The following is a 14,593-nucleotide window of genomic DNA, read 5'->3' as shown; positions in this document are numbered from 1 at the left end:
AGCTAATTTTCTTAGAAAAATGAAATTAGCTATCAGCAGGTGGGTCTTGAATCTAATTGGAAGTTGATTCAGTGTGCATGAGCTCACAACCATCTGATCAGATGAATATACTAAATCGATGGTTTCACATTTATAAAGGCAACCTTCATGCACTAAGCCATGTGGTAGTAGTATGCACTTACCCTGCCTGACAACTAAGAAGCTGAAATCACAAATTTGACTATTTGAGGCAATGAACAATGAATTTCATTGGCCTCTACCAATTCCCGCAGTTGGCTTTGTCATATAATTCTCTAAAAATGTCATGGCGTGTCCAAATGATCAATCACACATCAACCGTAGCATAAACACTGAAACACAGCACAAAATAGTTGTGATATTGACATATGATATTTTCCTTTTCCTTTTCTTTTCCTTTAAGAAAAAAAAAATGAATAGAACCCAATAGTAAGGGCCACAATTAAAGCCATGCTTCTACTTCTGAGGTCCTGTTAGTATTGGCAAGTGGGCACAAAAGGGTTACAGCCTGCACGTTTGAAAATGCTCATTCTTTGTCTTGATAAACACCTAGCCACCCACATCTTCCTATTGAAAGTCATTGTCAGGTTAGCCACCATTTTTATGATAGAGTTTGTTGGTAGATGTATTCCATTAAGAGGATGCAGAGAGTGGTTTGCTTATTATTGTTTCACCCATTATTATTCTTATAGATATCATATCTACCATTTTGAAAAACTATACACCTGTTACTAGAATTACCAAATACATACAATAACCTGCTTCTTCCTTTTTTCCTGGTCCATGTTTCAACAGATTTGCTTCTAATTTAAGAAAGTATGGTCTCAAATGGTTGTATAAAGATGATAAAAAAAGTAAATGCATTCGTACTAAGCTAAATAACTCGAGAGTTTTTCATATAGCATTACCCTGAAGATCAGAAGTTCAAATTCTGACTGTTCTTTCTCTTCTAAGATATATATATATATATATATATATATATATATATATATATATTTTTTTTATAACTTAAGAATTCTCAGAATTTTTGATTATGTGAGGATCCTGGAGGTCAGAGATGGGCAACTATTGCCACAGTAATAATGAATTTTTGTAATTAAGGATGAAGAAAAGTAGATGATGGTGCAGTAGATTCTTGTGCATAAATGCCCTTTCAGTAGGAAACATACTTATAATGATGGGTCTTCATTGGTCCTTACAAAAGCAAATACCGAAAGTGTAAGACAAGCTATACTTCAACATGTGCAAATAGGGTATATATATATATATATATATTACAGAATCTTAGTTATATGTGTGGCTTTGGATTTATTTAAATTTAAATTTTATTTTTTATCAGTTTACATATCTAAGTTGCATGATATTGTTGGTATCCTTTTCGTAATTGAAATTGAATAATAATAATAAATATTTAGCATTTGAGTGAAAACGTAAACTTTAAGGGAAAGATATAGCTGGCAGTTCTATGCACATACACATTGCACAAAAATGTATAATTATGTTTTTGGGTGAGTGGACTCTTGAGAAGTGCAATATTAATTGCTTGATTTAGGCTTCAGCTCCAAGTAAGATTATTTTATCTGTTAGTATTATTATTTAGTTGGCAATTAATGGCACTACTAATTACTACTCATCTATGTAATTTTCTTTTTCTTTTTAATCTTTATTTATCTTAAGCATGCCTGCCTGCTCTGCTTTTGTGCAATAATGCATATAGCTCTTCAAGATAAATGTCATTTTTAATAGTACAAAGAGATGAGTGACTTATAATGCACTGAAAGTAGATACATTTTGATTAGTTATTTAAAATTATAACTAGTAATTATTATGTGATCTTTTAAGAAATAGCTCATCAATAGACTTAAGTCTTCAGAAACAAAATAAAACAACTACCTTTATTTCATAGCTTATTTAATCTTTCAGCACAAAAACTGAATTAATATAATGAATGAAGATAAGAGTTAAAGAGTATGGTCCAATATGATGCATGGTTATTATAGAAAATAGCATTATAGTACCCCAAATTAAAATTGGCAATCACTACTCATCCACTAATAAATTCCCAACTAATAAAAAAAGGGTAAATTTAATTTATGGGACCCAATAAGCTTTTAGCAAAGATCAATGGCATGTGCAAGATTAATGCACCCAAGTGAGAAAGTGGCTTAGATATTGGCCATTTTCAGTGGTCCCCTAATTGAATGCCCCCCAAATTGAATTTTTAACCCTAATTGTCTAACACAAAAGTAGCTGGTTATGAACCCGAACCTCTTCATTCTTTGACAATCATCTAAATAAGGACAAGAGAAGGAAAGAAAAATCACAAGCCGTAGTGTATTCACTTAGTATTTTCTTTTTTCTCCACATTTACATAGTCCCTAAGGAGGTACTGGTATAATTAATTATCACTTGTTAGTTGAGAGGTAAAAAAAATTACAAAAAAGATAAGAAAAAATGGATTAACAAGGTAATAAATATAAGAATAACCCAAACTCACCAATGATTTTGAGAAGAAACCCATATCACCCAACAAGAAAAATAACCCCCCCAAAAAAAGAAAAATAAAAAATAACCCCACCCTATATACCATTCCCTTAGGGACATCTGACATTTCTTCCTGGACCTCCATAGTAAAAATAATTACCCCAGACTCTGTTAATTCCTCCTTGTATATCGTAGCAATTTGGATGATCAGCCAATACTCTTAGATTTGATAAGGGAATTAAGTTATTATCCCAATCAACAACTTGTAAATTTCTGAAATATGATGCTTTTCCAAAACCCTCTCCTGCAAAATGTCCACTTCCCATTTGTGTAGAAGTGTGAAATCCTGATGGCCTTGAATTAACAACTTCTCCACCAAATTGTACCATACTTGCATGATCCCTCAAGTGAGTGAACAAAAATGATGGCCAATATCCAACTAGAACTCCATTTCCAAATTCTAGCCACCAATTTCCATGCTTTGGATCCTATACACACAAAAAGGGGGAATTAATTGCTATTTCTTTATTACTCAATTAAGCTCATACAATAATTATAACCATGTGCAGTGTCAACAAGCAAAGGAACCAAAAATGGGACAAAATCAAATTTGTAAAAGAAAAAAAATCTAGGGATATATGAAAAGGATTAAAAAGAAAGATGATTTTTTTTTTTCTTTCCAGAAGATGAACTGTTGAGCAATTATGTGAAATTTCCACAAGATAATTCAAAAACTGGAAAACAAAAGTGAAGAAGGGTCAGGACTCAGGAATCAGGAAAGCTCTTTTACTTGTTAAAGAAGAGAATCTTGCAAAGCAAATAAAGTGCAAGGCAATTACAGGCACTATTTGAAGTTATTGATATATGCTAAAATAGTCCATTTTTCAGAGTTATATGATGTTGTTAAGGTCATATTTGACATCGTCCCAATGCAATTGGTTTAAGCAAATTGATTAGAATTATACACTAAAAATGGCCCATTCCTGATCAACACATTGGGAGACTAATCAGATAAAGTGGTTTCAATTAACCTGCAGTTAAAGTTTTGTGGAGTCAAACATAACTTGGCAGTGAATGTTAGATTTGTAGTCCATTCTTATGCAGATACTCTTTGCTTTCTACCATCAAATAATAGAAGATTGTTGCTATTTTCCATTTTAAATTTTTTTCTAGTTTTGTACAGTAAATTAAAATTCAATTTACCTTCCAAACTAATAAGCTGATATCAAATTGTCCTCCACTGTATGAAGATGTTGGAGAAATGGCAGCTCCAATTGCAATTCTATTGTTGGTTTGGACAAATCCTGAGCATAGTAAATTGTAGCACCCTGTTGCTTGATAAGCATCAGTCTGTAATAATAATCAACAAGAAACAAGAAAAAAGAATCATGATTTTATCTTACACTTGAAGGTAAAACAAGGAATAAGGAATTACAAAGGCCAAAAGATTTATTTCTTATACTTACTGTCCAATATGTAAAGAACCTGGGATAGTTGTCCCCATATAGTTCTGGGCTAACCTGCAAGAAAATTAAAAATGCAAAAGGATTAACATTTATAGCTGCAACAAAAAAATATTAATGAAAATGAGAGGTGGTTGAGCTGTGAAACTGCTTTAAATATGAAAACAATAATAAAGAAAAATGTATAGAAATACCTGGTTTTCATGGTGTTGAGTTTTTGAAAAATATTGCTCCAAATTTAAGTTATCTTAGACTAATATTGATATTTATGTGCAGACTTATCATATTCAATGTGCCAATTGCCAATTTTCATATATAGTGTTCTAATAATTGAATAAAAATAAATATAATTTTTCTTTTTCCCATGTCTATTTTGTTCCTTTACTATTCAAGTCAATTGAGTACAAGTCACAGTAAGAGACTAATTATGAAAAATCCCACTTATATGAGGAGATAAAGGAATTAAGAACAATATGGGAGGTGGCTCATAATGTTATGGAATCATATTTCTTAGTGAAATTTATGAGGAATATAGTGACACACCTGCCAACCAGCTTCAATGGTGTTGAGATCATCACCAAATGAACCAGAAATGACCCACATTTGTGATAAGCTGAATTCATATTGATTAGAAACCCTTGGTGCCCACACATTTATACTTGCTTTTGCTCCATAATACTGATCTCCACTCACATACCCAACTGCATGCTGTAACCCAACAGTTTGAAAAGGAAAAGGCAATAAATACACCATTGAGTTTTAGATTAATATTTTACTATCCTGGTCTAGATAGTATCATTTATTAAGGAATTTGCTAACCTTATATTCTTGATGGTACAATACAGGAAAAGAAAATAGGCAGCTGTGTTTTCCTTTTTATTTTTCTTTAAAATTAGTATGACTATCAGGTTCATATACATAAATATTATTTTGGAACTGAATAATTAGTAGTACTTGATATGGAGACCATGAAATTCTGCAATCACTACAATAAGGAATCTGATATGTTTGATGACTGAAATAAAAGAACATTCAGATGGCAGAGTTCCTTAATTTTCTTGGAATAGTAACAACACAAGCTTTCTTGGCCATGTGTTTCATTAATTCCTTTCCAAAGAAATTATTCTCCAAATTAAATAATTATTTGAATTAAAATTTGAGCTTTAATGAAAAAAATATTGATTTGGAAGTGCTCTATTTTCTCATAAGAAACCCAGAAATCTTTAGCTTGTTTTGATCAAACAAGTATCAAATTCAAGAGAGAAGACAATAAAAAGAAAAAGAAGCAAAAACATTGATGTTTTGGATTAAATAATTAAAAAACCTTATCACAATTCAAAAAGCAGTTTTTTGTATCATTACTCTATTAATCTTTCTTTATCTATTTAAGAAAAAAAAAATTGTTTGTCTTCAAGAAAAGTGGCATGAAAAAAGAAAAGAAGAGACAATTAGCAGACCTCATTCACCATTTTGTTTGTTTGACCACTTTCTTTTCAGTTTTTGAGTTGATTAAGGCTGTGACTCTTCAAAAAAGAAAAGAATACCAAAAGAAAAGAAAAGAAAATTTTGTGTCTTCCCTTCTCTTTTCTTCTGTGTAATAATTTCCCAAAAACATACCTCATGGCCATTGCTGTTAGTATCTCTTCGAACATGTCTTCTTAATTTCCTTCCAAATCTTCTAACAGAACTGGCTCTTAACATATCTTCTTCTTTTGTTCTCCTGATTGGAACTGTCCCTTCAGGACATGTCTCACCAGAAATACTCCATAACTGAAAATCTTCAGATACCATTCCTTTTGGATTATGCCCTTTTGGTCTTTCTGGTGCCTCCTGAAATTTTATCACATCTCATATTCAGCTCCAAAGAGTACATAAATTTCCAAGAAAACTGTGCATTACAATTCAATGCATTGAGAATAGTACCAATGGTTTCTGTCCTTTTAATTTTGGATGATCAAAAGCTGGTTGCTGATGAGACAAAACACAGTCTATAAGATCTCCATCAGGACTCTGCAGCAGAAGAACAAGAATTCTTTAAACCTGTTAAGCCAGAACTTAAAAGGAAAAAAAGAGAAAAAAGAAAAACAGGACAAAAACAGAGGATATGAAAGCCAAGTATACCTGAATTGTCTTGACAGGAGGCTTGTTGATCTTCTTGAGACGTTCTTTAATAATCTTTAACTTGTGCAACTCTTCTTGTGGCCGGAAAGTTTGGTTTTTTGGGAGATTATCACCGGTGGCCGACGAATAAACAGGACAAATTAAGGAAAGAACAAGAAGAAAGCATACAAAAAATGAAATGATTGGTGAGATCTGACTACACCACCAAGTAGAAGCCATGTTTGAGAAATTTCTTGGTGTACTTGTTTCTTCTGCCAAAACTGTAGTATATGTTTGTTTTTGTGTACATTGGTGTAGTTGTTCTTGTTGTCTTCTTCTTCTTCTATGATCAAAACAGCAACACAATTTATTCCTATTTTTTGTATCCATCCAACAGAAAATCACCATTCTAAGAAAACTCACAACCCAAAAATATATATATTTATAAATATATCATTCAATCTCTCACCATTTCCAAAGCTCTTGAACCCCAGAAATAATAATAATAATAATAATAACTGCTTCTTCTTCTCTATTCTCTTATTCCACCTTCTAACACTCTCTACTGCCTTGGTTTTTATGTCCTGACAAGCTCGGAACTTCTATGCATGAGTTGAATAAAATATACACACTATTGGGTTGGGTTTATGTTTTTCTTTTTTTTCTTTTTTTTTTTCCTTAAAGTTCTGGCCATGTGGGTATGGAGATATAAATACTGGGTAGTGATGAAATCATGCTTACAAATTTAAAAGGTTTTTTGAAAAGAAAAAGAAGGAAAATTTGGTAGAGAAGGGGGAGAGAGAGAAATGAATGAGATGAGAGGATATGTTTCCAGTCTCCAATACAAGGACTGAATACTTTTAACTTTAAAGTGTTAAATTTATAGGGGCAAATTGATATTGAATTTCTGTTATTCTTTACTTTGGTTATGAGGACAGATAGGAATTACACTTGGATTCTGGGTTTCCAAAGTTCTTTTCTTTCCTTTGCTTTGGAGGGTCTTTCTTCTCTTTCTCACTTCCCTAGATGTTCTTTGTGTCAGCTTCTCTATTTTTAATTTTTTAGTTTCTATGGTCATATCTATCTTATATCATATCATCTAACAAATTAAAGCCAACACACTTTTATTTTTTATTTTTTAAATAGTTAAAAAGCTATATGTTATAGAATAACAATCTCTTTATATTCGCTCTAAATAAAATATAATTCTCCTAATATGGTGAAAAAATTAAATCAGAACTTTTCCTTTACTATTTGGATTAATCTTTAATCTTTGAATGTCCCACTTTCATTTACTACCATAAGTTATTATTATTATTATTATTATTATTTCTATGTATTGAATAATAGTATGGTCAAATAAAATTATGGCCTGCTGCCAATACTACAATTAAAAAACTAGTAAATGGCCTGATTTTTGTTTATTACATGGGTGGGGCCATATGTTTCTCAGAAAATAAAAGTGAAGACAGTGAAAATGGTTTTGAAAATTTAAAAAAAGAAAAGAAAAAAACTAGTTTGTTTTTGAGTAATAAATAGAGTTTGTTGTTCTTACAACTGTAAGTACCACACGCCTTTTTAAGCTGTCGTTTTCGGGCATGAGAGGTGAAGTGAAGCCAAGCTAATTTTGTAATAGAGTAAGAGCTGTTGCTGTGGCATGCCTACTTTAACTTGTTATTGTATTTTAGTGTGCATGCTTACTCTCGATCCTGCATGCTTATGCTTATGCTTATGCTTATGTTTATGTTGCACTTCCAATTCTCTTCTTGCTTAATTTTTGGAACCTCATTCCTTTTACTTCTATCCTCAAATTAAGATCACCATTCTAACCTTTGTTTCCGGCACTCCAAAATGAAAAATAATTTTTTTTAATTAATTATTTGGATTCAGTTGGAATTTGAAATTTTATAATTTCAGAATCCTAATCATTTATATAAAACAAAATCAGAAATTTCTAATTAGCGGATACAGATTTTATGCTCAAATTCAAGATTTTTAAGTATAGAAGGGTAATTTATTATTATTGCATTATACTTCATTCTTTTTATATATCCTCTAATTTTCATTTGAGAGAAGAAAATAAAAAAACATATCACATAATTCAAATTCCTTGGTTTTTTCATTACAAAATAAAACATCTGATTAATGGGTTATTGCCCACGTAACCCAATAATAAATTCATAATATTTGCTATGAGCTATTAGAATGGGAAAATCAACTATTAACATACAATTATCATATCTTCGAACATTAGAATCTCACATTTTTAGTATATGATGGAAGATTTGTTTTGATAGTTAAGAATTTGTAAGCCAAACAAACAGTAGAAAATATGCTTCTTATCTTTTTTTCCCCTAATCATCTCATGGCAGACAACAAGCGCTCTCTAATAATAAGAAAACTAAGAGAAAACAGGTTTTCATAATTAACAAAATCTAGGGTTACTTCCAATATTGTAACAAATAATAATAAAAGAAAAAACCTTAAACTTGATGGGGAATATAATGTGGGAAAACTAAGACATTAATTGTCATTTAAAATGAAAAAGATAAGCCTTTCCATAACAGATATCAATTCTATTTATTTTGATATAATTTATCCAATAATTTTAAATTTTATAAATTTTTTATATTATATCTGAGACGAGACCTAATAAGTGAAAAGAAATGGTATATAAGTTAAGAATAAAATAATTAATTATGCATAACATAAGTCGGTTAGTTTTGTATAAAATAGATCCAACTCAACCAACATATGCATCATAAGTTAATAACATTGTGCAAGATAGTTCCAACTTAACTCCCATGACTACTTGATTTTACGTAAAATAAACCAATTCATTTCGTGTAAGATAGTTATATTTCCACTCATGTAATTTAGCCCAATACTCTGCAGGGTCGTAAAATTTCTACACTAAGTTTTACTAAAACCATATTAACTATAGGATTAAGGTAGAAAAGAAAGAAGAAACGAAGAGCCATATAGATGAAGTCATGGTCAAATGGAAATGACATCTTTGATCACTATGGAGCTTGGAGTTATATAAATGTGCAATTCTCCGCACAAAACCTCTTCCCCTTTGATCTTTGTTAATAAAGAAGTTGAAGGTTTGATTAATAAGAATTTATGACAAACTGAAGCAGCCCATATCATCATTCTTTTTTAAGATTAAGTTGAGGTTAATTAATTTTAGACTGACAGATTATTCTACTAATTGACAGGGAATGTGAGAGCTCCAAGGCTGGGGTTTTTTTTCCTTTTTCTTTTTGCCAGCATTCTCACCCCTAGCTACTGCCCTTTTTAGCCCTCTGGCAATGATGCCTGCCACTTCCCCAGCATTCCTTTTTTTCTTTTTTTTTTTTTTCTTTTCAATCTCGTTGTTTATTTTATTTTTTAAAATTCTTCGTTACATCTCAATTTTAGCTTCTCACCCATCTCTCTCCTTCCAACAAATTAATGAAAATGGTGGAAAGCATATAGGAATATTGGCCCACAAGGTGTCACTCTCATTGCAGCCAATTGGTACACATAATATAAACATCAAACCCTAAGTCATATACATTGAGGTTGTTTATTCTATCCTATTGATGAATATCATCAAAATTTGCTCTTAATTGATGAAATGCCCTTCGATTAATTCTAACTCCAGCTTCCTTCTTAATTTTTGATATCTTTGCCATGGCTTTATCTTGGAGGATACTAAAAGAAACAAACACAATTGTCTGGTTGGTATCCAGTTCCATGTTTGAGGCCACTGGAGTTGGTAATCAAATAGACTAGAAATGGTCCCCTAAAATACAGTAACATATGGGCTCAATGCGCATTTGTTTCTTTAATGTCAGTTAGCCCCAGAAATTTCTATATCATTAGAACCTATGTAATAACCTTGTCACAACATCAAAGGATTTTTAACTTTTCACTGGTTCACCCCAACATTAAAGCAGCATTCTCAGAGTTTGGTCTCCAAAATGGAGAGATGGCATTCATGTTGGGTCTTTTAGCAAAACTAGCTAACTGGGTCAATATACAAAATGACTTTTTCACTTATTTGTTGTTGTTGGGTACATTTTATGATTCAAATGTTCTTTTTTTTTTTTTTTTATTTACTATTCCAAATTCTGGTGAAAGCTGAAGATAGAAAGGCTGCTAAAGCAATTTAGTACCATATATATATATTTCAAAGAAAAACGGGGAGCAGAATTTTTTGAAAAGAAAAGGTTCTGGGTTCATCATTAGATAGATGAACCCAATATACTAATGTGTGAACATAAATTCTAAAGGTGATGACAGTCACAAAGCCACAGTAGTCATCAAGTGATCAGGCCATGCGTGTGTATAGTGGAGGATGCATGTGCTTCATTAGCTTAGATCATGGAAGGCAAGGTGAGAGGTTTTTCTTTTCTTTCTTACAAAAATTAATTTGTTTATATGGTCAATGATTCTGATCATAATAATATATAAATTAGGTGATCTATGCTAAAGTGATAATCAATTAATTAGCATTACACATGTTGCATGCATTGCATTCATTTGCTTGGAATCTTAGTATATATTGAAATGAGAAGAGTTTTACGATAACAGAAAAGGAAAAGACAGTTAAAATTTGATGTGATTTGCATGTGCCCTCATGCAATGTATAAATGGGTAAAACATAATTTTCTTTAAATGGTTAAAGCTTCTGATCAATGGGTATAGATTACTATGTTAAAAAAAGTTTTGCATGGCAAAGGTCATTTTGAAATGAGACATTAATTAACAGTAGAAGAGACAGCAATCATGTTTACTTGGATAAGGCATCACTTGTCATTGCTCCTATTGAAACAAGCAATTGGTGACTTGGATTAGTATGGATTTTGGACCTTTTTCTATCTGAAATTATTTTGAATTTTACTAATTAGACCTGCTTACAAATTGATAGTTTGATTTTTTACTTTTGGCTTACATATGGTATTTATTTCGATTTAAAAGCTGTACATATATGCATCATGAGATATTATTTATAGTTATTTTATCTTTTTCATACTTTATTTTTACTTTGATTTTATCATCATACGGCGGAATTACACTTCATTATCTAATTAATAAACTGAAATTTTACTTTGTAAAGGTAAAACTGCTGTAGAATTCCTCTGCATTATGTTGTTGTTCTTAAATTTATTGAAGACTTTATATTTCTTTCTATCATATAAAATTTAATTTTTGCGTATATAGAAAGAGAAATAATGAATCTAAATCAGTACTCGAGAATACATATATATGATTTGCCTCTTTTGAGAAGGTGATTGATATTAACTTTGTTCTGAGAAACCATGTGATAGTGTTGTCTTTGTAATGAATTCAGTGTTGCCCTTTTCATATCCTTGAGAGAAGAAAAGCTGGAAACACTCATAATTTCCAAAAGATGACTACAAACAAATCTAAACTGACTGAATTTAGGAACTATACGCCTTTGACCATACAGAACTTATCTAGAATTATCTTGCAGTTTCTATATCCTGTATCTAATTGTTTTTTTTAGCCTATTACATGGGGAGCTTCTGTTTTTTATTATACAATAAGAGATTTCAAGATTTAATATCACCTAATTATTTTTTCCTGAATAATTTAAGACATGTATTATCCTGATATAAATTGCTGAAGTATCTTTAGAAGAATAGAAATATAATTAATAAAAATATTAGTACTTCCTTTATTGATCGGGTTAGATTAATTTTAGTGTTTTATCTATTGTAAGATTTGCTTGACGCGTTCTAAATTAGTTAGACTAACTTTAAATATTAGATTAAAAAACAAAATATTCTATAAAAAAAAGTATAAGTCCAAAGTTAAACTAATTTTGCATGATTAATGGTCAGTATTTAAATTATATGATCGGGTTTATACCTAAGCTAGATGTAATCATAGTGTCTTCAACTTGAAGATTATTATTAGACAAGGCTTGAGGCAGCTTGGCTAGGAAAAGGAAACAAGGTAATGTTTTTAATAAGTATGAAAATAGGGCCACAATGTGTGGTCTATTAGTCGACACTTTGAGAGTGGGAGCTAAAGTTCTTCTCCATCCTTTTTTGACACTGCAAGAAATGCTGGTGGGTTTGCATTGACTCTAGAAGATGACTTGAATCCCATGTAATGATAGGCCACTTCAATAAGACATTATCATAGTACATTATTTTTTTCATGTAAAGACTTATTTTTATTTATAACAGTATTTGGAGTCCTTTCTTTTCTATAAAATATCTAATCTATGTTTCAATTCATCAAAGAAAATCTATTTACCAACTCCCCATTTTCTTGTAGATTATATGAAATAAAAGATGCTGTTGTTATTGGATTTTTCCGGGCATTATAGACATATTTTTGATGATAAGTCCATGTAGCCTGATGGGTCCTTCCCAATAATCCAAAAGAGAAGCTACAGATTCAATTTGACCAAGACCCATTATAGTTGGGTGGATTCTGAAGCCAGTTGACCACAGATATTTCTCTTCATTATAGTGGCCTTGGAGACAGTTGTGAGTTGTGACTAAGACCTGATTCTTCTGCTAGATTGATAAAACCCCACAAAGAACCAAAGATAAGCTTTTTAGGACTCCATATTATTCCTAGAAACCTCGAAAAGATGAGCCAAGACATGTAATGTGTTGTGGGAGAACAGAATATAATGTTTCAATTCCACTTTATGTGGATTGTGCTGAGCTTCATACTCAATGCTCTCTTACAAGGATGTAATCCACCCATTTAATTAGACATAGCAAAAAAGAATTTAAATAGCAAAGTTCTTATAGATATTCACCACAGGGAGCTTAGGCAATTAAAGCGCATGGCATAAGTGAGAAATTAAAAGAATATAAGTTTGATTTTTCTTTCTCATAATAGATTTAATTGAAGTACTGATTTATTTTTTAATGTTAGGTAAATTCTCAATTAGTGAGCTACTAATATTATGAAAATTTATTTTGAAAGTCAAATGACCACAAGAATTATTATAAATATATTACTTATTTAAATATAATTTAAAGGGATCATAATTTATAAAAATTGGATGTGTATTGTATATTGGAATAAACTAGATAAATTTGAACCCATGTGAAATTTGGGGTGACAAGTACTTGACATCTTCATCTCAAAACAAAAAAGAAAAAGAGAGAGAGAGAAAGAGGAAAAAAAGAAAGAAGAGAAGAGGTTCTACTTTGTAATGATAACATAGTTGTAATTCTTGACCTTGATTTACATGAGCCTCTAATTTTGGTCAGCTTCTAAGGTCGGTTTCAATACACAGTCTTTAAAATAAATAGTTGAACCCACACACACACACAAAAGGATGGTTGAAGTTTAAGATAAAGAATAGAGACTTGCATGAAAGGTAACTCTATTATATATGCTTTGCTTGATCACTACAAATATTTAATTAGAAGGTCAAAAGAATAATAAATTGCAATCCCCAAGATTATATCAGATTATTTGAAATTAGAGATAAGGAATTTGTTGATTTTTCCATTCCACCAGCCAAGGGACCAAAGTATAAACTGAAGCAAAATGAAGGAAGAAGCTATGTATATTAAACAATAATAATTATTGCCATTTCCTTCTTATTAGCAAAATAGCATCAAAGCATCTAGCTTTTGAATAGTAGTTAAAAGGGGGAATAATAATAAAGTGAATTCCACTTGGACCTACATGAAAAGAAGAGAATAGAATCATTATAAAGAATGGTGGCATTGTATAGAGTTTAAAATGATGAATTCATAACCATTGGACAACATCCCTCTTTAATATGTCAATTTTCATTATCTCTCTTATATTAAATATATTGTACTCTGTATAATATAGTTCATGATGTGATAATATAATCTTTTCTTTTATATGATGTAACAATTTTCTTTTAAACAAAGCTTCTTGAAAGTTGGGGAAAGAAAAAAAAAGAGAGAAGATATCAAAAGCTTCCAAGCATGAAAGATCAATGTGTAGCAATGATTTTGTCCAAGAGGGCAAAGGGTCAGTTTTCCTAGCCAAAAACAAAAGTATTAAGAAAAATCCCAAAAGGGCTTGCAAAGAGACATAACTATTTGAAATATGTCGCTGACTGGTGACCCTATCTTTACATATATATATATGCCTAAACCATGATTTAAATTAGAGAGTAGGTAATTCTATAGAAGCAAAAGAAAAGAAAAGAAAAAAAAAAGGACAATTATATAGTACCAAACCCCTTTTATTTGGGTCTTGTAGCATGCTTAAAGCATCATTTGTTATTGTCCATCCCTTAATGCATTCACAATGTGCATAATGATGATGTTTCTCAAAACAAGTACAATCTGAACACAGTCTTTGTTGCATTGCTGGCTATAGGGACTACAGATGATGATCAATTATGTTTCTGTTAGTTATGTTTTCTTGATTGATTCATTACCTTGCACATGTAGTTTGATCATATCAGTCAATTGTTATACTAAGTGTTAAATCTAAGCTTTAGATCATTTCTTGTTTGTTGGGCATATGTATTATGTATAGGCATTAAATCTTTGAAT

General features: G+C 31.0%; 1 protein-coding gene across 1 annotated transcript; it reads right to left on the bottom strand.

Moving 5' to 3' along the window:
• Window positions 1-2,328: 2,328 nt before the first annotated feature.
• On the bottom strand, window positions 2,329-7,046 carry LOC8273482. The gene is made up of 7 exons (XM_048377420.1): window positions 6,087-7,046; window positions 5,889-5,975; window positions 5,583-5,795; window positions 4,509-4,673; window positions 3,969-4,022; window positions 3,706-3,852; window positions 2,329-2,990 (listed from the first exon to the last, which is right to left on the bottom strand). Exons 1-7 carry the CDS (start codon window positions 6,471-6,473, stop codon window positions 2,613-2,615), a joined length of 1,431 nt encoding a protein of 476 aa, XP_048233377.1. The 5' UTR covers window positions 6,474-7,046; the 3' UTR covers window positions 2,329-2,612.
• Window positions 7,047-14,593: the final 7,547 nt, after the last annotated feature.

This window comes from Ricinus communis, chromosome 7 (genome assembly GCF_019578655.1).
Source record: "Ricinus communis isolate WT05 ecotype wild-type chromosome 7, ASM1957865v1, whole genome shotgun sequence".
NCBI classification, from domain to species: Eukaryota; Viridiplantae; Streptophyta; class Magnoliopsida; order Malpighiales; family Euphorbiaceae; genus Ricinus; species Ricinus communis.
This window is presented reverse-complemented; position numbering and strand designations above follow the sequence as displayed.

What these genes read in the sequence shown, in the direction of transcription:
- LOC8273482 (XM_048377420.1), bottom strand. Translation starts at nt 6,473, where the DNA reads ATGGTGATTTTCTGTTGGATGGATACAAAAAATAGGAATAAATTGTGT. An exon ending in CTCCTGTCAAGACAATTCAG is followed by an intron (nt 5,976 to 6,086) that starts GTATACTTGGCT and finishes CTTCTGCTGCAG; the next exon opens with AGTCCTGATGGAGATCTTAT. An exon ending in TCAGCTTATTAGTTTGGAAG is followed by an intron (nt 2,991 to 3,705) that starts GTAAATTGAATT and finishes TTGTGTGTATAG; the next exon opens with GATCCAAAGCATGGAAATTG.